The sequence below is a fragment of the Aquarana catesbeiana genome, linkage group LG01, assembly GCF_042186555.1.
Source record: "Aquarana catesbeiana isolate 2022-GZ linkage group LG01, ASM4218655v1, whole genome shotgun sequence".
NCBI classification, from domain to species: Eukaryota; Metazoa; Chordata; class Amphibia; order Anura; family Ranidae; genus Aquarana; species Aquarana catesbeiana.
This window is the reverse complement of record NC_133324.1, coordinates 798,566,372-798,590,464: the sequence shown is the minus strand read 5'-3', so window position 1 is coordinate 798,590,464 and position 24,093 is coordinate 798,566,372. Positions and strand designations below refer to the sequence as shown.

Below are 24,093 nucleotides of genomic sequence, written 5' to 3'. Positions count from 1 at the left end.
GTCTAGGGTACCCCCCTAACCCCCCCTAATAAAGTTTTAACCCCTTGATCACCCCCTGTCACCAGTGTTGCTAAGCGATCATTTTTCTGATCGCTGTATTAGTGTCGCTGGTGACGCTAGTTAGTGAGGTAAATATTTAGGTTCGCCGTCAGCGTTTTATAGTGACAGGGACCCCCATATACTACCTAATAAATGTTTTAACCCCTTGATTGCCCCCTAGTTAACCCTTTCACCACTGATCACCGTATAACCGTTACGGGTGACGCAGGTTAGTTCGTTTATTTTTTATAGTGTCAGGGCACCCGCCGTTTATTACCTAATAAAGGTTTAGCCCCCTGATCGCCCGGCGGTGATATGCGTCGCCCCAGGCAGCGTCAGATTAGCGCCAGTACCGCTAACACCCACGCACGCAGCATGCGCCTCCCTTAGTGGTATAGTATCTGATCGGATCAATATCTGATCTGATCAGATCTATACTAGCGTCCCCAGCAGTTTAGGGTTCCCAAAAACACAGTGTTAGCGGGATCAGCCCAGATACCCGCTAGCACCTGCGTTTTGCCCCTCCGCCCAGCCCACCCAAGTGCAGTATCGATCGATCACTGTCACTTACAAAACACTAAACGCATAACTGCAGCGTTCGCAGAGTCAGGCCTGATCCCTGCGATCGCTAACAGTTTTTTTGGTAGCATTTTGGTGAACTGGCAAGCAAGCACCAGGCAGCGTCAGGTTAGCGCCAGTACCGCTAACACCCACGCACGCACCGTACACCTCCCTTAGTGGTATAGTATCTGATCGGATCAATATCTGATCCGATCAGATCTATACTAGCGTCCCCAGCAGTTTAGGGTTCCCAAAAACGCAGTGTTAGCGGGATCAGCCCAGATACCTGCTAGCACCTGCGTTGTGCCCCTCCGCCCGGCCCAGCCCAGCCCACCCAAGTGCAGTATCGATCGATCACTGACACCTACAAGGCACTAAACGCATAACTGCAGCGTTCGCAGAGTCAGGCCTGATCCCTGCGATCGCTAACAGTTTTTTTGGTAGCATTTTGGTGAACTAGCAAGCACCGGCCCCAGGCAGCGTCAGGTTAGCGCCAGTACCGCTAACACCCACGCACGCAGCATACGCCTCCTTTAGTGGTATAGTATCTGAACGGATCAATATCTGATCCGATCAGATCAGATCTATACTAGCGTCCCCAGCAGTTTAGGGTTCCCAAAAACGCAGTGTTAGCGGGATCAACCCAGATACCTGCTAGCACCTGCGTTTTGCCCCTCCGCCCGGCCCAGTCCAGCCCACCCAAGTGCAGTATCGATCGATCACTGTCACTTACAAAACACTAAACGCATAACTGCAGCGTTCGCAGAGTCAGGCCTGATCCCTGCGATCGCTAACAGATTTTTTGGAAGCTTTTTATTGAACTGGCAAGCACCAGCGGCCTAGTACACCCCGGTCGTAGTCAAACCAGCACTGCAGTAACACTTGGTGACGTGGCGAGTCCCATAAGTGCAGTTCAAGCTGGTGAGGTGACAAGCACAAGTAGTGTCCCGCTGCCACCAAAAAGACAAACACAGGCCCGTCGTGCCCATAGTGCCCTTCCTGCTGCATTCGCCAATCCTAATTGGGAACCCACCACTTCTGCAGCGCCCGTACTTCCCCCATTCACATCCCCCAACGAAATGCAGTCGGCTGCATGAGAGGCATTTTTATGTGCTCCCGAGTACCCCTACCCAACGAACCCCCCCCAAAAAGATGTTGTGTCTGCAGCAAACGCGGATATAGGCGTGACACCCGCTATTATTGTCCCTTCTGTCCTGACAATCCTGGTCTTTGCATTGGTGAATGTTTTGAACGCTACCATTCACTAGTTGAGTATTAGCGTAGGGTACAGCATTGCACAGACTAGGCACACTTTCACAGGGTCTCCCAAGATGCCATCGCATTTTGAGAGACCCGAACCTGGAACCGGTTACAGTTATAAAAGTTAGTTACAAAAAAAGTGTAAAAAAAAAAAAAATATATATAAAATAAAAAAAAATAGTTGTCGTTTTATTGTTCTCTCTCTCTATTCTCTCTCTCTATTGTTCTGCTCTTTTTTTACTGTATTCTATTCTGCAGTGTTTTATTGTTATTGTTATTGTTATTGTTATTATGTTTTATCATGTTTGTTTTTCAGGTATGTAATTATTTATACTTTATTGTTTACTGTGCTTTATTGTTAACCATTTTTTTGTCTTCAGGTACGCCATTCACAACTTTGAGTGGTTATACCAGAATGATGCCTGCAGGTTTAGGTATCATCTTGGTATCATTCTTTTCAGCCAGCGGTCGGCTTTCATGTAAAAGCAATCCTAGCGGCTAATTAGCCTCTAGACTGCCTTTACAAGCCGTGGGAGGGAATGCCCCCCCCCCCCACCGTCTTCCGTGTTTTTCTCTGGCTCTCCTGTCTCAACAGGGAACCTGAGAATGCAGCCGGTGATTCAGCCAGCTGACCATAGAGCTGATCAGAGACAAGAGTGGCTCCAAACATCTCTATGGCCTAAGAAACCGGAAGCTACGAGCATTTTATGACTTAGATTTCGCCGGATGTAAATAGCGCCATTGGGAAATTGGGGAAGCATTTTATCACACCGATCTTGGTGTGGTCAGATGCTTTGAGGGCAGAGGAGAGATCTAGGGTCTAATAGACCCCAATTTTTTCAAAAAAGAGTACCTGTCACTACCTATTGCTATCATAGGGGATATTTACATTCCCCGAGATAACAATAAAAATGATTTAAAAAAAAAAAAAATGAAAGGAACAGTTTAAAAATAAGATAAAAAAGCAAAAAAATAATAAAGAAAAAAAAAAAAAAAAAAAAAAAAAAGCACCCCTGTCGCCCCCTGCTCTTGCGCTAAGGCGAACGCAAGCGGCGGTCTGTCGTCAAACGTAAACAGCAATTGCACCATGCATGTGAGGTATCGCCGCGAAGGTCAGATCGAGGGCAGTAATTTTTGCAGTAGACCTCCTCTGTAGATCTAAAGTGGTAACCTGTAAAGGCTTTTAAAGGCTTTTAAAAATGTATTTATTTTGTTGCCACTGCACGTTTGTGCGCAATTGTAAAGCATGTCATGTTTGGTATCCATGTACTCGGTCTAAGATCATCTTTTTTATTTCATCAAACATTTGGGCAATATAGTGTGTTTTAGTGCATTAAAATTTAAAAAAGTGTGTTTTTTCCCCAAAAAATGCGTTTGAAAAATCGCTGCGCAAATACTGTGTGAAAAAAAAAAATGAAACACCCACCATTTTAATCTGTAGGGCATTTGCTTTAAAAAAATATATAATGTTTGGGGGTTCAAAGTAATTTTCTTGCAAAAAAAAAAAAACTTTTTCATGTAAAAAATAAGTGTCAGAAAGGGCTTTGTCTTCAAGTGGTTAGAAGAGTGGGTGATGTGTGACATAAGCTTCTAAATGTTGTGCATAAAATGCCAGGACAGTTCAAAACCCCCCCAAATGACCCCATTTTGGAAAGTAGACACCCCAAGCTATTTGCTGAGAGGCATGTCGAGTCCATGGAATATTTTATATTGCGACACAAGTTGCGGGAAAGAGACAAATTTTTTTTTTTTTTTTTTTTTTTTTGCACAAAGTTGTCACTAAATGATATATTGCTCAAACATGCCATGGGAATATGTGAAATTACACCCCAAAATACATTCTGCTGCTTCTCCTGAGTACGGGGATACCACATGTGTGAGACTTTTTGGGAGCCTAGCCGTGTACGGGACCCCGAAAACCAAGCACCGCCTTCAGGCTTTCTAAGGGGCGTGAATTTTTGATTTCACTCTTCACTGCCTATCACAGTTTCGGAGGCCATGGAATGCCCAGGTGGCACAAAACCCCCCCAAATGACCCCATTTTGGAAAGTAGACACCCCAAGCTATTTGCTGAGAGGTATAGTGAGTATTTTGCAGACCTCACTTTTTGTCACAAAGTTTTGAAATTTGAAAAAAGAAAAAAAAAAAAAGTTTTTTCTTGTCTTTCTTCATTTTCAAAAACAAATGAGAGCTGCAAAATACTCACCATGCCTCTCAGCAAATAGCTTGGGGTGTCTACTTTCCAAAATGGGGTCATTTGGGGGGGGTTTGTGCCACCTGGGCATTCCATGGCCTCCGAAACGGTGTTAGGCAGTGAAGAGTAAAATCAAAAATTCACGCCCTTAAAAACGCTGAAGGCGGTGATTGGTTTTCGGGGCCCCGTACGCGGCTAGGCTCCCAAAAAGTCCCACACATGTGGTATCCCCATACTCAGGAGAAGCAGCTAAATGTATTTTGGGGTGCAATTCCACATAGGCCCATGGCCTGTGTGAGCAATATATCATTTAGTGACAACTTTGTGCAAAAAAAAAAAAAAAAAAAAAAAAAGTGTCACTTTCCCGCAACTTGTGTCAAAATATAAAATATTCCATGGACTCAATATGCCTCTCAGCAAATAGCTTGGGGTGTCTACTTTCCAAAATGGGGTCATTTGGGGGGGGGTTGTGCCACCTGGGCATTCCATGGCCTCCGAAACTGTGATAGGCAGTGAAGAGTGAAATCAAAAAGTTACACCCTTAGAAATCCTGAAGGCGGTGATTGGTTTTCGGGGGCCCATACGCGGCTAGGCTCCCAAAAAGTCCCACACATGTGGTATCCCCGTACTCAGGAGAAGTAGCTGAATATATTTTGGGGTGCAATTCCACATAGGCCCATGGCCTGTGTGAGCAATATATCATTTAGTGACAACTTTTTGTAAATATTTTTTTTTTTTTTTTTTTTTGTCATTATTCAATCACTTGGGACAAAAAAAATAAATATTCAATGGGTTCAACATGCCTATCAGCAATTTCCTTGGGGTGTCTACTTTCCAAAATGGGGTCATTTGGGGGGGTTTTGTACTGCCCTGCCATTTTAGCACCTCAAGAAATGACATAGGCAGTCATAAACTAAAAGCTGTGTAAATTCCAGAAAATGTACCCTAGTTTGTAGACGCTATAACTTTTGCGCAAACCAATAAATATACGCTTATTGACATTTTTTTTACCAAAGACATGTGGCCGAATACATTTTGGCCTAAATGTATGACTAAAATTGAGTTTATTGGATTTTTTTTATAACAAAAAGTAGAAAATATCATTTTTTTTCAAAATTTTCGGTCTTTTTCCGTTTATAGCGCAAAAAATAAAAACTGCAGAAGTGATCAAATACCATCAAAAGAAAGCTCTATTTGTGGGAAGAAAAGGACGCAAATTTCGTTTGGGTACAGCATTGCATAACCGCGCAATTAGCAGTTAAAGCGACGCAGTGCCAAATTGGAAAAAGACCTCTGGTCCTTAGGCAGCATAATGGTCCGGGGCTCAAGTGGTTAAAGAGACACAAAATTTTTTTTTTTTTTTGACCGCCACAATCCCATGCTGTGGGCATTTAATAGAATGCCCACTTTTTTCATTTCATTACACCCCCATACACACAGATTACACCCAGATACATTACACCCCCATACACACAGATTACACCCAGATACATTACACCCCCATACACACAGATACATTAAACCCCCATACACACAGATTACACACAGATACATTACACCCCCATACACACAGTTTACACCCGGATACATTACATCCCCTATACATTACATACACAATCATTAGTATGGAGAACTCTCCTCCAATCAATTTCTATATTGCAAGCTTCAGATGACATTAGAGAGAATTACATGGATTACTAACCCCAGAAAAGGCAGATCGAAGGCTCCAACAACAGCTGCACATGCCAAGTAGCTCAGATGAGGCTGAGGTCCCATGCGGTGGATGTTCTTGGGGCCCCTATCTAGAAGGGAGTGCTGGGCCTCTCACACATATCCAGGCAGAGTGCACACAGCCAGCAGTTCGAGCCAAGGAGGAGGAGAGGAGGGGAGAGAAATCATCAGTGATCTGGTCGGGCTGAGCATTAGCAGACGCTGTCCAGGCAGCAGTTAAAAAAAGGCAACAGGCAAGCTGCGGGACAACTTTCTTTATTTCCTGCCTCTGGCCGCTCTGGCTCCCCACAGCTTAAGGGCCGCAAACACCATCACTTCCTGACACTCCATGTTTTGTATGTGACTCCTGGCCCAGGGACAGCGCAGCGCCCCCAACTGATTGTGCGCACTTGCCTATAGGTAGCTCCATCCCTGCTGGGGGGGGGGGGGGGCACTTGACCCCCCCTTAACCCTACCTGCGGACGCCCATGTTGCCAACATACTTTACATACAGTATATGCCTCCAAAGTGCATAAAAAAAAATCCTATTCAGTATGTCTTGTGATGCTGAGACTAGTAAAGAAGTACAGAACATATATAAGCACCATGGCTGTTGTGAGAATAGAACTGAATTTATGGTAGGAAGGGTGGAGAGAGAGTATTATATACTGTATATATATGGCTGTTAAAGAAAACTATATACAGAGCTGGGGTGAAGGGTTGTTGTATATATTCATGCTGTGGGGGAAGTAAACTAAATAAATGTCTACTGAAGGTGGAGGGAACTATATATAGAGTTGAAGGTAAAGAATATAGTATTTATTGACTGATGTTGGAGAAAATCGTGGATATAAATGCTAAATAAGAGTGTATGTAAGGCTGTGACATGAATATATACTGCACAGACCTGCACATTCCTGCAAAGCCACTAGATAATTTTGAAATGTTGTTCTCTAAGGCCTCATGCACTTGGATGTATGAGACTACATGTAATGTAAAATTAGGTATATTTCTGCACCCCGGGAAGCCCAGATGCTGCGTACAGGCACCTATAGACATGAATGGCACTGCATGGCTGTAAGCAGCTACTGCCGGTATTCGCATACACTTGAGTACAGTGGTGGCTGGTGCTCAAAATTTTTTGGGGGGCGCAAACAAACAGAAAAATTCTGAAAAAAATTCTATTCAATTGCAGCCTCACTGTGCCCATCAAACGCAGCCACTGTGCCCATCAAACGCAGCCACTGTGCCCATCAAACGCAGCCACTGTGCCATCAAACACAGCCACTGTGCCCATCAAACGCTGCCACTGTGCCATCAAACTCTGCCACTGTGCCCATCAAACACTGCCACTGTGCCCATCAAACGCTGCCACTGTGCCCATCAAATGCTGCCACTGTGCCATCGAATGCTGCCACTGTGCCCCATCAAATGCTGCCACTGTGCCCCATCAAATGCTGCCACTGTGCCCCATCAAATGCTGTCACTGTGCCATTAAATGCTGGCACTGTGCCATCAAATGCACTTTTTTTGACGCCTAATATGGTTGATTTTACATTATATTTGGCCTCTAACACACCTGTCTGCATAAGACCTTAAAGGGGTTGTAAAGGTTCGTTTTTTTTCACCTTAATGCATCCTATGCATTAAGGCGAAAAAACACCTGTCAGTGACTGGCCCCCCAGCCCCCATCCCCCCCCCTGTTTTACTTACCTGAACTCTCGTTCTTGTCCCACAGGGACGCGCCGTCTCTCTGCTAGGGGGTTCTCAGCTGTTGATTGGATAGATTGTTAGCAGCAAAGCCATTAGCTCACCGCTGCTGTAAATCAAATCCAATGACGCAGCCGCCGGGGGCGGGGCCAAGTCCTGCGTTTGGGGTCTATGGTAACCCCCCAGGAGAGCGCTTCTCCCAGGGGGTTATCTGATGCGGGGAGTAGCTGAGAGAGCCACCGAGGGACCCCAGAAGACCAGGTTCGGGGGCCACACTGTGCAAAACGAGCTGCACAGTGGAGGTAAGTATGATGCCGTGTACATACGACCGGATTTTTCGACAGCAAAGGTCCGACGGAACGAATCCGTCGGACAATTCGATCGTGTGTGGGCTTCATCTGACCTTTTCTGTCGAAAAATCTGACGGACCTTAGAAAAAGAACATGTTTCAAATCGTTCCAATGGACTCAAATCCTATTGAAAAATCCGTTCATCTGTATGCTAGTCGAACGGACCAAAAACGACACAAGGGCAGCTATTGGCTACTGGCTATGAACTTCCTTATTCTAGTCCGGTCATAAGTCATCGCGTTTGAATCAGTCGGAGTTTGGTGTGATCGTGCGTAGGCAAATCCATTTCGTCAGAACTCCGTCGAAAAGTCCTTCATGGTTGAGTCAGACGATAAGCCCGGTCGTGTGTACACGGCATGATATGTTTGTCATTTAGAAAAAAAAAAATTACCTTTAGTGTCACTTTAATGTCTTGTTCTAGTTTAGGGTTGATTCTCATTAGTGCCTGTGTGTCAGTGTATAACAATTCATATTTAAATGAGGTCTACTAATAGCATTCCTCATCTAGGATTACAGTATTGTAACTTATTTTCATTATCACATGATCATTTTCTCATCAGAAACCTTCAATTAATATTCCAAAATATTACATAGATGTGCAATCATTTTTCAATAAGCAAATGTTGCTTAAAATTTCACTAAACCCACATCATTAAAAACTATCAATAAATGCTGTTCATATTCACTATAGGATTCATTTTCTGTGTTTTGCAAAAAACCTGGTTGATCCTGCTTTTCTTTATCTCCCCCTTCTGTCCATGTCCCCAGACGATCAGACCTTCACTGTACAGCCCTATTAGTGCTCTCCACCTAGGGTCAAGAGGCATTCTCGTAATCCATAGGGATGGTGGCTACAACCGCCTGTTTAAAAACAACATTGCCACCACTCATCCATAGAATTACCAGATGGAGATCAATGCCCATACATGTGCAAAGCTCTACATATTAATTCATAATTAATTAATGTGTTATATATCATGAACTTTATACCACAATAGAAACTTAGTGTATTGACAGATATCTACACGGTAAAAAGCTCTTAATTAACATATTATCTATTCAGCAATGTAAACAAATAAATAATCGGTGACATCGATTGATTTTGTGTAAACATTATTCAATCTGCGGACATCATTGTTTAAATTTGTATCCACATCACGGGGATGGAAATTAGCTACTAATATGACCCACATTCTCACAGATTCCAAAAATGTGAGTAAGACACACAGAAATATGTTAAATAGAATTATTGCTATGAAGTAAAAATGAAAATAAAATAAAGTTAAAGATATGAATTTATACTAAAATATCCTAAATTATAATAAAATAAAATAAGATAAGATTATCTTCAAGAGACTGGACATTGTGCTTATAAAAATTAGTAATGCTTTATGATAACCACACTCCAATACAACCTTCAAAAGGTACCCACCATAAGGTAAAACACACAAATGGAGGGAAGGGAAAAGGATGGGGCATCATTAATACATTCAAAACGGGACATGCAGGGCGAAATTATTTAATTTTCATATAGCTTTTTACTTATACAAACAAAAACATGTCCGTTAAAAAGGAGTAAACAATGAGGGGTGGGTGTGCTAGTAGTTAACCCACTCTCATATGCATAATTGAGGTTAGGCTTGAATGGAGGAGAAGATTTGGATGCCGCACACCGGATGTAGTTAAAAAACTTCACTTTATTGAAAAAATGGGATCATCAAAATGACAAGACTGTCATGCAGAAAGTACAGGTAAGCTGACGCGTTTCGCACTCAGGACTGAGTGCTTACTCATAGCTATGAGTAAGCACTCAGTCCTGAGTGCGAAACGCGTCAGCTTACCTGTACTTTCTGCATGACAGTCTTGTCATTTTGATGATCCCATTTTTTCAATAAAGTGAAGTTTTTTAACTACATCCGGTGTGCGGCATCCAAATCTTCTCCTCCATTCAAGCCTGCTTTGCCTAGCATTCAGCCAGCACCTGGAGCTCTTCTGCTTTGAAACTTCTACTTACACCTGGATCAGTGTCAGCCTGAGCGGTGGAAACACTTTCTTTGCTTGTCTGCATAATTGAGGTTAATCGTAATAACTGGGGCTTAAATGTGCCAGTCATCACGATAAATGAGGTTAATCATGACAACTGGGGCCTATATATCGAAGATAGACCCAGTGATGTATGATATAACGTGAACTCGATCAATAGTCACTAATGAAGCAATTTAGATTGAGTTCAATGTTCAAACCTGTAGGTTGGAGAGTATTGGTGAGATATATCCATTTTGTCTCACTCTTGGATAACTCTCTTAGCATATTTGAACCCCTCCATGTAGGACTCAATTTCTCTATGCCCTAGAACAGCAGACCCGAAGGATCTCTATTGTGCCTGAGTCTAAAATGAAGTGACACACTATGGTCCTTGAATCCAATCAGGATATTATAGATGTGTTCTGAGACTCATTTGGCCAGAGTTTTGACGTGTTTTTATGGACCTTTGGGAGGGTATATATTGTCCTGAAGGACTTTGAGAAAATTGCTCCCAAACAGAACACGAATCTGAGATATATACAAGAGGGGATCAGTGCTTTGGAAAAATGGAAGGACATCAAAGTCCGCCCTGTAGACAAAGGGGGAGGAGTGGTCATTATGACTAAAGAATTTTATGACTAACAGAGATGTTGAACGATGAGAATACATATACTCGACTGAAGGGAGATCCCACCAGAGAGTATAGGCAGGATTTAAGGAACCTTGTTGATTATGGATTTGATAATAAGGTATTAACAAAGAAGGAACAAACATACCTGGAACAAGTTTTAGTCGTATACCGACAATATACACCCTCCCGAAGGTCCATAAAAACACGTCTAACCCCCCGGCCCGACCTATAGTGAACAATTTAGGTTCGGTCTTGGCTAGATTGGGACAGTACTTAGATTTTTACAGCCTAGTGTGACTAGCACTAAAGCATAACTTAAGGACACTAAAGATTTCCTGTTGTGTCTTAGTAAAGTCAAGTTACCGGAGGAATCTGAAGTGTATCGTCACTGTATACTATTATATAGCACAACGATGCACTGCTAGCCCTTAATTGGGCGTTCAGCCAATAGGGAGGATATTCCTTATATTCAAAAGAAGTTCTTAAGGATGGTACTTGAGTACCGTTTGACACACAACTACTTCTGGTATGGTGGTCATTTCTACACTCAGCGGAGGGGGGTTACGATGGGCGCAAAATTTACACCCAGTCTAGCCAACCTCTTCATGAGTAAGTGGGAGGAAAAATGTATCTATGCCCAAAGGAGGACTGAACTCCTGTTTTTTAAAAGGTACATTGATGACCTGTTCCTAGTCTGGGCAGGCACGGAGCATTCATTAAAGGATTGTATGTGCTTTTTAAATTCCAATTCCAATAACATACAATTAGATTATCATTAAAGTAGAGATCATGTACCAGGATGTTACTGTTTTCAAACAGTCGAAACAACTAATCACTAAGGTATATTTCAAATCATCAGACCAAAATAGTTATTTATCGATACATATCGGCCACGATCCCACATGGCTGCGAAATATACCGAACGGTCAGTTCATGCGGGTCAGGAGGAACTGTACCTATGACTCTGACTATCAGGCCCAATCAGAAATCTTAAAAAATAGATTTGTGGAGAAAGGATATCAAGCAGATCTTTTGGATTCAACAATCCAACAAGTGGGACAATACTCTCAAACTGGGTGTTTAGAAGACAAAGAGAAAGTTAAGGACGAGAGACAAGAGTGGGGATTCATTAGTAACTTCCACTTTCAATTTAGAGAGTTAGAGGAGATTTTCAAAAAACACTGGGATATTTTGAGTATGGATAAGATCCTTAACAAAGCATTACCCAAGGAACCTATGTTCATCTATAGGAAGACAGCCTCATTTGGGGATAGAGTTGTTAAAAAAAGTGTTAGACCAACCCCAAAGGCCGAGAATGTTTTGGGACAGGGAGGGCTTCTATGCCTGTAGAAGATGTAAGGCGTGTCAACAGACCAATACTCATATTAGAGGACTATCGTCCTTTACCTCTGCGGTGAATGGGAGGGAGTTTGATATTAACAAATTCATGTCATGCAACTCTACACATGTGGTTTACACTTTGCAGTGCCCATGTGGCCTTAGGTATATAGGCCGCACAAAAAGAACCATGACCAAATGAGTCTCAGAACACATCTATAATATCCTGATTGGATTCAAGGACCATAGTGTGTCACTTCATTTCAGCCGCAGGCACAATAGAGAACCTTCAGGTCTGCTGTTCTGGGGCATAGAGAAATTGAGTCCTACATTAAGGGGTTCAAATATGGTAAGAGAGATATTCAAGAGTGAGACAAAATGGATATATCTCACCAATACTCTCCAACCTACAGGTTTGAACGTTGCTTCATTAGTGACTATTGATTGAGTTCACGTTATATGATACATCACTGGGTCTGTCTTTGATATATAGGCCCAAGTTGTCATGATTAACCTCATTTATCATGATGACTGGGACATTTATGCCCCAGTTGTCATGATTAACCTCAAATATGCATATGAGAGTGGGTTAACTACTAGCATACCCACCCCTCATTGTTTACTCCTTTTTAGCGGACATGTTTTTGTTCGTATAAGTAAAGGGCTATATGCAAAATATAATTAATTTCGCCCTGTATGTCCCGTTTTGAATGTATTAATGATGCCTCCCTCCTTTTCCCTTCCCCCCATTTATGTGTTTTACCTTATGGTGGGTACCTTTTGAAGGTTGTATTGGAGTGTGGTTATCATAAAGCATTATTCATTTTTATAAGTACAATTCCCAGTCTCTTGAGGATAAAAAAATTCATATCTTAAACTTTATTTTATTTTCATTTTTACTTTATAGCATTAATTCTATTTAACATATTTCTCTGTGTCTTACTCACATTTTTGGAATCTGTGAGAATGTGGGTCATATTAGTAGCTAATTTCCATCCCCACGATGTGGATACATTTTAAATAATGATGTCAGCAGATTGAATAATTTATACACAAAAACAATCAATGTCACCGATTATTTATTTGTTTACATTGCTAAATAGATATATGTTAATTAAGAGCTTTTTACCGTGTAGATGTCTGTCACTAATGCCCTGTACACACGATCGGACTTTTCGTCTGAAAAACCATCCAACCATACAGAATTCCGCTCAAGCTTGGCTTGCATACACACGGTCACACAAAAGTTCTCTGAACTTTCGACCGTCAAGAACGCGGTGACGTACAACACATATGACGGCACTAGAAAAGGGAAGTTCCATACGAAGCGATGATTCTGAGCATGCGTTTTTTTTTTGCGTGTCGGAATTGCATACAGACAAACGGAATTTCCGATAGGAACTTTTTTCCGACGGAAAAATAGAGAACCTGCTCTAGATAGATAGATTAGTGGCCGGGCACATGGATTAGGGGGGTGGCGCCCCTAATGGAGTGGCCACCACTGTTTGATAGTAAAAAAAAGCAAACGTGGTGCGGAAAATACCACTGTATATTTTTAAAGCATGTGACAGTCGCCAAATATTCAGAGCAGGTGAATCTTACTGATTCATGTATTTTAAATTTTAAAAGAAATGTTTGGTAAATATCACTACTTTATAAAATATGTAGTCACTATACTTTTGTGAATAAAACATAAGGCCTTTTCTATATGTCTCACATAAACACTCTCACAAACACCTGACTCTAACCCAGCTTTCCTTAGCCAGAGCTCTGTGGAACCCTAGTGTTCCTCCTAAGATTGCCAGAGGTTCCTTGAGGAGTAGTTGACTAATCTCTTACCTACAATAACACATAACGCAAAGGACCAATATAAAGCGTCACTTCTGCATTGATCACTAATGTTAGGGCTACCACAATTGTCACTACAGGGTCTATGTTTAATACATTTTCACAGCTATTCTTCCAGCAAAACAACATGTACATTTGTTTTGTGGAAACTATCTGGGAATCATGAAAATGAGGGAAAATTGATTGTTCTTAAACTATTTTCTTTTCTAGTCGATTGTTTTTTTTAAATATTATGAGCAGTAGTAATGATAGCTCCATTCACAATGAGCATACAGCATCATGAAAATAGTGCATTATGGTCACTAGATGGAGCTGGGGATCATAGGAAAGAAATATTTCTTAGCAAGAACAGATACAATGTAACAATTCCAGAGAAAACTGGAAGGAGTTATCAAATACATGAGAATCCCCTAGTAGCAATGGTTGCATTTAGGACTGATTCACACCAGAACACAGTGTGGAAAGGGACGTTCTATGCGCGCTTCCCGTACCACGCACTAAACGCACATTATACAAAGTACATTTTGAAAAGTAATGCATGCACTAATTTTTGTACGAGCTAGCGCAATTGCACCTCCCTTTATTGCACAGGAACGCATACCACGTTTCTGTGTAATTCAGGTGTGAACCAGCCCTTAGGGTGCATTCACACCTGCAAAAGCCCAGTGGGGTTCCCATGCTTAGCGGCGAGTAGGCAGCCCCTACTGGCGATTATATGCGAGAACCCCAGTGGGGTTCCCATGCTTAGCGGCGAGTAGGCAGCCCCATTGAAAGCAATGAGAAGCTGCCAGCTCTTGCAGCTATTTATGACCTACTTGCAAGTGCAGTAATCTCAAAATTGTCGGTCTTTTTTCATTTATATAATAAAAAATAAACTCAGTGGTGATCAAATACCAACAAATGAAAGATTTATTTGTGTGGAAAAAATGATATCAATTTAATTTGGGTACAGTGTTGAATGACTCCAAAGGTGCAGAGTGACTCTAAAGGCTCTGTCTTATCAGGAGATGGAATGGGGACAGTGGAAGAAGGGGAGATCAGAGAAGGCAGGACCAAACAGCTTTTTTTTTTACACAATGCGGAGGGTTAACCCCTTAGGTTCCACAGTAAGTACAACAAGCATGCTTTACTGCATATACAGACTGATATTACTGTTGTGGGTTTATTAACACTTTAAGTGGTTAAAGCTGAATTTCATGTATGTTTTTGAACCATGTATATATGCACATTCCATACCTGGCTGATCCTTGTGGAAGTGGGGAATCACTGTAGTAGTAGCTGTTACTACAGTGATCCTTTCTGTCTTCTGGGTACTGTACCAAGCGGCTACCATGCTGCATAGTAAACACAGGGGTTACTCGCTCACCATGGACGCGTTCTCTGATTGGAAAAGGTGGAGATAGTGATGTCACTGCCCAATCTCTCCATTTCGTCCAGTCAGAGAATCATTTGCATTAAAGGAGTTGTAAAGGCAGAAGGTTTTTTTTTATCTTAATGCATTCTATGCATTAAAGTGATTGTAAAGGCTTGTTTAAAAAAACACCTCCTCTGTGCAGTTGGTTTTGCACAGAGCAGCCCAGATCCTCTTCTTCTCAGGTCCCTCTTTGCTGCTCCTAGTCCCTCCCTCCTATGAGTGCCCCCACAGTCAGCAGTTTGCTATAGGGCTCACCCAAGCTGAGTCAGAGCTCCGTGTATACATTCAGACACAAAGCCCCGGCCTGGCCCCGCCTCCTCTTTCCCCTGATTGGCTGAATGACTTTGATTGACAGCCGCAGGAGCCAATAGCGCCACTGCTCTATCACAGCCAATCGGGAGGAGTGTATTGGATGGCTGAGGGGATCGTGGACATTGCTGGAGAGAGAAGGTGCTCAGGTAGGTAACTGGGGGTGCTGGGGGGCTGCTAAACACAGAAGGTTTTTTATTCTAATGCATATACAACTCTTTTAAGATAAAAAACCTTTACAACTCCTTTAAGATAAAAAAACCTTTTGTGTGTAGCAGCCTCCCCAGCACCCCCTAATTACTTACCTGAGCCCCATCTCTCTCCAGCCATGTCCTGGAAAGTCTAAGCCATCCTGGACACTCCTCCTGATTGGCTGAGACACAGCAGCTCCCGCGGTTGTCAATCAAAGTCAGTCAGCCAATCAGGGGAGAGAGGGGGCGGGGCTCCATGTCTGAATGGACACACAGAGCTGTGACTCGGCTCAGGTGCCCCCACAGCAAGCTGCTGGCTATAGGGGCACTCAATAGGAGTGAGGGGGCAGGAGCAGCAAAGAGGGACCCGAGGACAGGAGGATCTGGGCTGATCTGTGCAAAACCAACTGAACAGAGGAGGTAAGTATAACATGTTTGTTATTTAAAAAAAAAAAAAAAAAAAAACAAGCCTTTATAATCACTTTAATTGAGAAACATACAAGTTGTTTTCTGAAAGCGCCTATGCCAAGCGAATGGCCCACTATGTGCACTATGCAGCAAGGCAGCCGCTTGGCATTGACAGAGAGGATCACTGTAGTAGCAGCGGTTGCTACAGATATCTTCCACTGCTATAGTGATTGTCTAGGCATGAAATATGTATAGCAAAGAACAAAGAGAAGCACACTGCTCCAGGCAAAATCAGGTGCAGGATGGATCACAGGCTCACCACCGTGGAAGATGAACAAGACAAGGAAATGGTCACACACTGGAACTCCAAATTAGATAATTTGGAGTTCCATTGTGCGACCAATTCCTTGTCATGGAATATGTATACTTACACTGGTTTAAGCTGGACTATGCAAAAAACCCCAAAAACTAGGAATTCACCCACCTTAAAGAACATTCAATATTGCCTCAGCCCGAAGTCCGAGAGCAGCACCGGGGGTGTGTGTGTGTGTTGTGTGTGTGTTACCTACCTGACGCGCACTGACCATTACACTCACCTACCTGACATACACTGACCTACCTGACATACACTGACCCACACTGACCATTACACTCACCTACCTGACATACACTGACTTACCTGACATACATTGACCCACACTGACCATTACACTCACCTACCTGACATACACTTGCCTACCTGACATACACTTACCATTACATTCACCTACCTGACATACACTGACCTACCTGACCCACCCGACCCACACTGACCTACCTGACCCACACTTTACCTACCTGACATACACTGACCCACACTGACATGATAGACTGACCTACCTGACCACCAGACTTCAGGTGACGTGACCTCCTCCTGCAGCTCAGCCGTAGTGTGCGGCGCACCCGTAGAGTAGACAGCAGGCACTCCAGGCAGCCAGAGCCATGATGAGACACGAAAGGAGAGGAGAGCCGCCCGAGTGGGGATCTTCTCACAGTGGCACAGCGGCCACATTGTAATTCCCGCCTTCTGGAGCCTGCAGCTCCTATGATGGACGTCACACGTCCCACGGTCCCTGCATTGGACGAGTGGGACGTCCATCATAGACGCTGCAGGCTCCAGAAGGTGGGACCTGCTATGTCACTTGGCCGTGCTCGGGTCAGATCGGTCCCCGCTCGGCAGCTGCGCTCGGGTTCGGGGCTAATAACAAAACTGTGCATGCCCGAGACCAGGGGCTTTTTGGGGACCCACTCGGGGCTCCAGCCACCATCAGTTCCCCCCCTGCCGACGCTCGTAACAGCTGGTTAGTTTGCGCACACTTGTGGTTCAGAGGACAAATAGCTATGCAATTTGTTTTTCAGAAATACACCCCTATGTGTATTTCTTTTCTGTGGTTATTACTATTCAGTTCAAGATTATTTCTTGCAAAAAATTTGATCATATACAGCAGGTAGGTATAAAAAAAATTATGCCACATTCTTTTATTTAAATCTGAAGTTTAGTGACTTTTTCATTACTTTTATAATCAACAGGCAGGGGGGTTACATGAATGATAAGAATCCCATGTGCTGGTGGCTGCTGTGCTCCTTGAAATCTGCAGTCCTCTGCCCCCCAAATACCTCCAGGGTTGTGATCTTCCTGTGCTGAGTGGGTGAATATGACTGGCTCCAACTGTGACGGGCACTTGTTAAAAGTGCTGACCCTGCTCCATTCATAGAAGCTGTACCATCAGTTCCCACAATGAAAAGCGCTATATGAATAGAGGATGAGTAAATGAATGAAAACTCTGTCTCCTCCATTCATAGATTGCTTTTCGTTTTGGAAAGTGATGGTACAGCTTCTATGATAGGAGCAGATGGGTAGAAAGGGCCTGCATCGTCCGCAACTTTTGACAATTGCCTGTGATAGGTGCAGCCCCCCTGTAATAACCTCTGCAGCACCGGAAGATCACAGCTGCAGAGGTATGCAGGGGACAGAGGAATGCAGATTGCAAGGAACAGAGCAGCCAGCAGCACACAGAACACTTGTCATTCATCTAAGTATCGTCCCTTGTGCTAATTAAAAAAAAAATAAATCACTAAACGTCAACTTGAGGCTCGGTTCAGACTTGTGCGATGCGGGAACCCTGCGACTCCACTGTGGGTTGTCGCATCGCACCCGACTCACACAGCAGTTCACACTGCCATATGCGAATTGCCAAGATCGTCACTATATTATTAATGACACTCCCATTTCAGCTTGCATATCGCAATGCGAACTGACAGTTCGGACACGAATCGATATCAGCCATACTACCCATACTATCTGTATGACTGAAATTGCATCGCACCGATATCGCATGTGATGTGCACTGCAGTGCGGTGCGAATCACATGCGATCTTGCTGAGTGCGCTGGTGTGAACCGGCACTTAAGCCTAGGTTCACATTTGTGCGAACACAGACATCGCATGTGATTAGCACCCGCACTGTGGGGCCTATCGCAAGCAATATTTGTGCAATGCGAGTTCAGCCATACGACTGTACTCGCATTGGATTCGCACAAAAAAGGTGCAGGGACTTTTATTTTCCCCGCACTGGAATCAGATCGCATGGGTGTCCTCACCTATGCAATCCGATTCCTGTGCGAGTTGACAACTCTCACTGTGATCTGTGAACCGATCTGTGGGTATCATTAACAATGTATTGACACCCGCAGCGGCTTGCAGAGGGCAGTGTGAATCGTCTGCGGGAGAGATCCAAATATCACCCAAATCGTCCTCTCCGCTCTTCTCAAGACCTCCTACTCTCAAGCCCTCTCATCTCCTCCTCTCATGCTCGTGCTCGTCTCCAGGATTTCTCCAGAGCCTCTCCCATCCTCTGGAACTCGCTACCTCCACCTGTCCGGCTATCCCCTACTCTTGCTACCTTCAGGCGATCCCTGAAAACTCATCTCTTCAGGAAAGCCTATCACATCTCCAACTAATCTCCTACCACTTCCATCAGCTCAGAGCCGGTACAAGGGGTGGGCGAGAGGGCGAGTGCCCTGGGCGGAGTGTGAGAGGGGACGGGTTCAGGGCCCTCTTTAACGCAGGGCAAAAGCAGCTGCTCCTGAAGCCCGGCCTGCCTTAGAATAGTTCTCCCAGTGTAGCGGTCACGAACACAGCTGTGCCGTCCTCGCCCGTTTGCTCTCCTGGCCGGGTTAACACAGGCGGCCACACTGACAGGGGAGGAGAACAGCTGCGGGCTGTGTGTGTAAGTGCCGGCTCATCCTGCTTCTCCCTCTGTCAGGAGCTGCAGGATCGGAGTGGCTGGCCTGTGACAGGGAGTGAGGCAGAGCGGTCGCCCATGCTCCCCTGTCCCGTCAACCCCCCTGAGACTTCTATAGCACAGCACAGAACAGAGTGAAGTGTTCTGGCTGTATGCTACAGATCTGAAACTGCACTGAGACTGTGTGTTAGAAAAAGAGCGCACACACATACCAGAAAGGTGCAGTGTCGTGGAATGAGGATGAGAACTGTGAGAAGGAGGGGAGGAATTAGTGAAAAGAGGTGAGGACTCTTTAAAGAGAGTATTACAATGGTGGCTGTGGATGGATGTGGGGGGGGGAGGGGGTTGGATACAGAGGGGGTTGTGGACGGGGGGGTACAGAGGTGGCTATAGAAGGGGGGGTACAGAGGTGGCTATAGAAGGGGGGGTACAGAGGTGGCTATAGAAGGGGGGTATACAGAGGTGGCTATAGAAGGGGGGTATACAGAGGTGGCTAAAGAAGGGGGTGTACAGAGGTGGCTATAGAAGGGGGGGTACAGAGGTGGCCATAGAAGGGGGGTATACAGAGGTGGCTATAGAAGGGGGGTATACAGAGGTGGCTTTAGAAGGGGAGGCACAGAGGTGGCTATAGAAGGGGGGGTACAGAGGTGGCTATAGAAGGGGGGTAAACAGAGGTGGCTTTAGAAGGGGGGTATACAGAGGTGGCTATAGAAGGGGGGTATACAGAGGTGACTATAGAAGGGAGGTATACAGAGGTGGCTTTAGAAGGGGGTATACAGAGGTGGCTTTATAAGGGGGGGGGTATACAGAGATGGCTACAGAAGGGGGGTATAAAGAGGTGGCTATAGAAGGGGGGTATACAGAGGTGGCTATAGAAGGGGGGGTATACAGAGGTGGCTATAGAAGGGGGGGTATACAGAGGTGGCTATAGAAGGGGGGGTACAGAGGTGGCTGTGGAAGGGGGGTATACAGAGGTGGCTATAGAAGGGGGGTATACAGAGGTGGCTATAGAAGGGGGGGTATACAGAGGTGGCTATAGAAGGGGGGGTACAGAGGTGGCTGTGGAAGGGAGGGATACAGAGGTGGCTATCTGAATAAGTTTTTGATCTGCTGTGTCTATATTTGTATAAGCCACATTTCTTTGTTTTATGCATTTCTTTGTTTTATGCATTTCTCCAGTATTGCCTTGTAACTTGCAGAACTATGCTCAAAATGTAAATTGTTCAATAAAAACTTTTTTTTTAAAAATCTGCCCAGCTGTGCCATTGTGACATATATCGTTGTGCGCTGGTCGGCAAGTCGTTAAAGACTGCCCTGGGCGGGTTGTTAGCAGGCATAAGAGTAACAATACTGTGTGTGTATATGCGTGTGTGTGTGTGTGTGTGGGGGGGGGGGGGTCATGTAAAGGGCGAAATACTGTGTGTGGGGTGATAATTAAATTTGTATTGTTTTAAGTATATTCTTGTTTTGAAATGACACTGATTCTTTCCTAAAAATGGGGGGAGGGGGGCGCAGTTTGCCATTGCACCAAATGACCTTGTCCCAGTACTGGTGGCTAAAGAAGGGGGGTATACAGAGGTGGCTATAGAAGGGGGGTATGCAGAGGTGGCTATAGAAGGGGGGTATACAGAGGTTGCTATAGAAGGGGGGGTATACAGAGGTGGCTATAGAAGGGGGGGTATACAGAGTTGGCTATAGAAGGGGGGGTATACAGAGTTGGCTATAGAAGGGGGGGTATACAGAGTTGGCTATAGAAGGGGGGTATACAGAGGTGGCTATAGAAGGGGGTTATACAGAGGTGGCTATAGAAGGGGGGGTACAGAGGTGGCTGTGGAAGGGGGAGATACAGAGGTGGGGGGGGGGCGCAGTTTGCCATCTTTGCCCTGGGCACCAAATGGCCTTGTCCCACCACTGCATCAGCTCATTCCCCACAGTTACAACCTTTTGTACCACCTGCCTCACCCTATTAGATTGTAAGTAAGGATGAGCTCCGGCGTGTTCGCACAGCCCACGTGCAGAGCCTGCCAGGAAGTCGGCGCTGCGCTAATCACAGGCAGTGAGACATTGTCCCGATGCATGGCTGCAGAGATCGTCTCACTGCCTGTGATTAGCACAGCGCAGTGCCGACTTCTTGGCGGGCTCTGCACGTGGGCTGTGCAAACACACCGGAGCTCATCCTTAATTGTAAGCTCCAGACATCTCAACCTGCAAAAAACGAATTTCAGGGAGGTTTCAAACTCATTTCAGGGAGGTGACGCATTGTGCCAGCGCCAGCGCCAACCCCCCCAATAAAATGCAGCCTTATCAGTGCCAATTAAATGCAGCCTGGTCAGTGGCAATTAAATGCAGCTTTACCAGTGCCCATGAAGGCGCAAACTAATTTCAGGGAGGTGGCACACTGCGCCCCGCGCTCCCCCCCCCCCCAATTTAACACAACTAGAGGATGATCAAATGAGATGGAATCAGTATACAGAGGTTTACTTCTGAGAGATATTAAAGGAAAACTCTAACCACCATGACCACTTCAGTGATTTGAAGTGGTCATGGTGGTAGGAGTCAGTATGTGCAGTGTTTCTGCTTGAAACAGGTAAGGGGGGCTGAGAGAGAGAGTGGGAGGCTGAGAGAGAGAGTGGTGGACAGAGAGGGAGGATGGTTGAGACAGAGAGGGAGGGGGGCTGACACTTTCCACCCGCTGCCTGCCTCCAAATGCATTGTGTCACTGAGCGGTATGTTAGAGCAGACCTGTTTCATGGGTTGTACATTGCTGCTCTTTACAAACATGGAGGAAGATGGGACAGTGAATCCTTGATATGCCCAATTTCTCACAGTCAGGACATTGCTGCATGAAAAAAGGAGATACCATATTTTTCATCTAACAACAGATTTTCGATTTTGTAGCACTGTCCTGATTGTGAGTAATTGCAAAGTGCAGTTTAAACCCCAATTTCTCACAGTTCACTGCTGTGCTGCATAAAAAAGGAGATACTGGCATTTGTAGACTTGTTTACTTCTAGCAGTGAGTTATGGCAATGATCTACAGTGAGTTATGGCAATGATCTGCAGTGAGTTATGGCAATGATCTGCAGTGAGTTATGGCAATTATCTGCAGTGAGTTATGACAATGATCTGCAGTGAGTTATGGCAATGATCTGCAGTGAGTTATGACAATGATCTGCAGTGAGTCACATCCTGAAAATGATTTACATCCTGCTGCCACAGAACTTACCTCCATGTTGCTCTCACACTGCAGCTCACACATGCACCAGCAGAAGAAGGTGGGCTGGGCCTGGGAGTGATCATCTCCATGGTCAGTCTCACTCCATCAAACTGCACGACAAAGCCTCGCAGGCCCACCTCTGGGATGTTCAATACGGAGTGAGTCTCCAATGAGAGCACCTCTTCAGCTGCTGGGGGAGGAGGCTGGGGGAGGGATCTGTCCCGACAATGTTCCTTGACTTGTGTGGGCATGGCACAGCACCCGCCCAGCAGCACACCTCCTTACAGAAAAATGCATGCTTCCCCTGTTGTTAGGCGGTGCTCCTGTGGAGAGCACTAGGCACGGAGGAGGAGCTTTAAACGCGGGCGTGACATCATTGGTTGCTAGGCCAGGCAGCTGGGATATCGCACGCCGCATGTGGGTGTCCGGGAGCCGCATCCGAAATGCGGGAGGCTCCCGGACGTCGGGGGAGACTTGGGATGTCTGAAGCTCTTCTGAGCAGGGCCCTCTTAATCCTCTTGTATTTAAGTTTATTGTCTCCTTTATATTGTAAAAGCTGTGTAAACTGTTGGCACTATATAAATGCTGAATAATAATAATAAATAATAATAATTGTGTGGAACCGACGCTGTAATCGCACTGTTTCCCGCATCGCATATGTGTGAACCTAGGCTAAAACTTTCTACAAAATAATTGTTCACACTAACCCCAAGCTGTAGATTTCATACATTTTAACACGGGGTCCTCTGAAACCTGAACTATTTCAAGGGTTCCTCCAGGGTAAAAAGGTTGAGAACAGCTGCTCTAAGCAGTTTACAACATGCTTTCTCTAACAGTGTGACTAATGCTAAATATTAGAACACCCCAACCTTATCCAACTCATAAAACACTTTCAAATACAGACCTAGCAGTTTTTACAGACAAGGTTATGTTGATTTCATCATCTATACCAGTGCTGTGTGGACTTCCAATAGATAAAGTCAGTAAACTGCACTTGACAAATCTGTATAAACAAGAAAAACAACTGGCTAGCTCATAGACTTCAAAGTGCATGTCGTTTACAGCATACTGTAGAAAAAAAGCCTCAAGCTATGATAAACTGTTCAGATGGTAAAATGCAGACTCACGGACAGGTCCTGGTACCTGGATGTTGGAGCATGGTATTGTTAAAGCAATCTTCCTCATGGATAAAGCGTGCAAATTAAAAAAAAAAAAAAAAACACAAAGAGCCGAGCATGTAGAGAATAGTGTAGGTGGAGCTGCAAAATGGTTTAATGTCTCAGCTGACTCAGGTTCCAACCCTAGTTCTTGCTCAGGGAGTGGTTATTCACATTACTGTCTCAGTCTGTACAGAGTACATTGCAGCTGCTTGGCAACTAATGGGAGTCAGATGAAAGTTGATTTTGTCTAGTAAAGGTCATCATAAAGTTCACAGAGCGCAGCTGCAAAGAAAAAAAAAAAAAACAAGAAGGTTTATTCAGTAAAATACTACAAAGAGCAACTGAACAATCTATCCACATAAAAATGTGTAATATTCTTTAAAACAGACACAGCACATAATTTAGTTTCCATAATATTCCATAATATGGTTAGATTCACACTAGC

At 44.5% G+C, this 24,093-nt stretch overlaps 1 protein-coding gene across 4 annotated transcripts in view; it reads right to left on the bottom strand.

Moving 5' to 3' along the window:
• Positions 1 to 23,808, bottom strand: part of TLR3 (toll like receptor 3) — a 75,089-nt gene extending 51,281 nt beyond the window's left edge. Inside the window, exon 1 of one of the 4 annotated variants that reach the window (XM_073607652.1) lies at positions 23,616 to 23,808. In XM_073607652.1, the coding sequence (XP_073463753.1) occupies positions 23,616 to 23,647 (32 nt within the window). In that variant the 5' untranslated portion in view covers positions 23,648 to 23,808. Of the gene's footprint in view, positions 1 to 5,756; positions 6,170 to 22,497; positions 22,868 to 23,615 lie in introns of those variants that run through there. The other 3 variants (XM_073607660.1, XM_073607636.1, XM_073607642.1) reach the window with 3 other exon arrangements.
• Between the last annotated feature and the right edge of the window lie 285 nt (positions 23,809 to 24,093).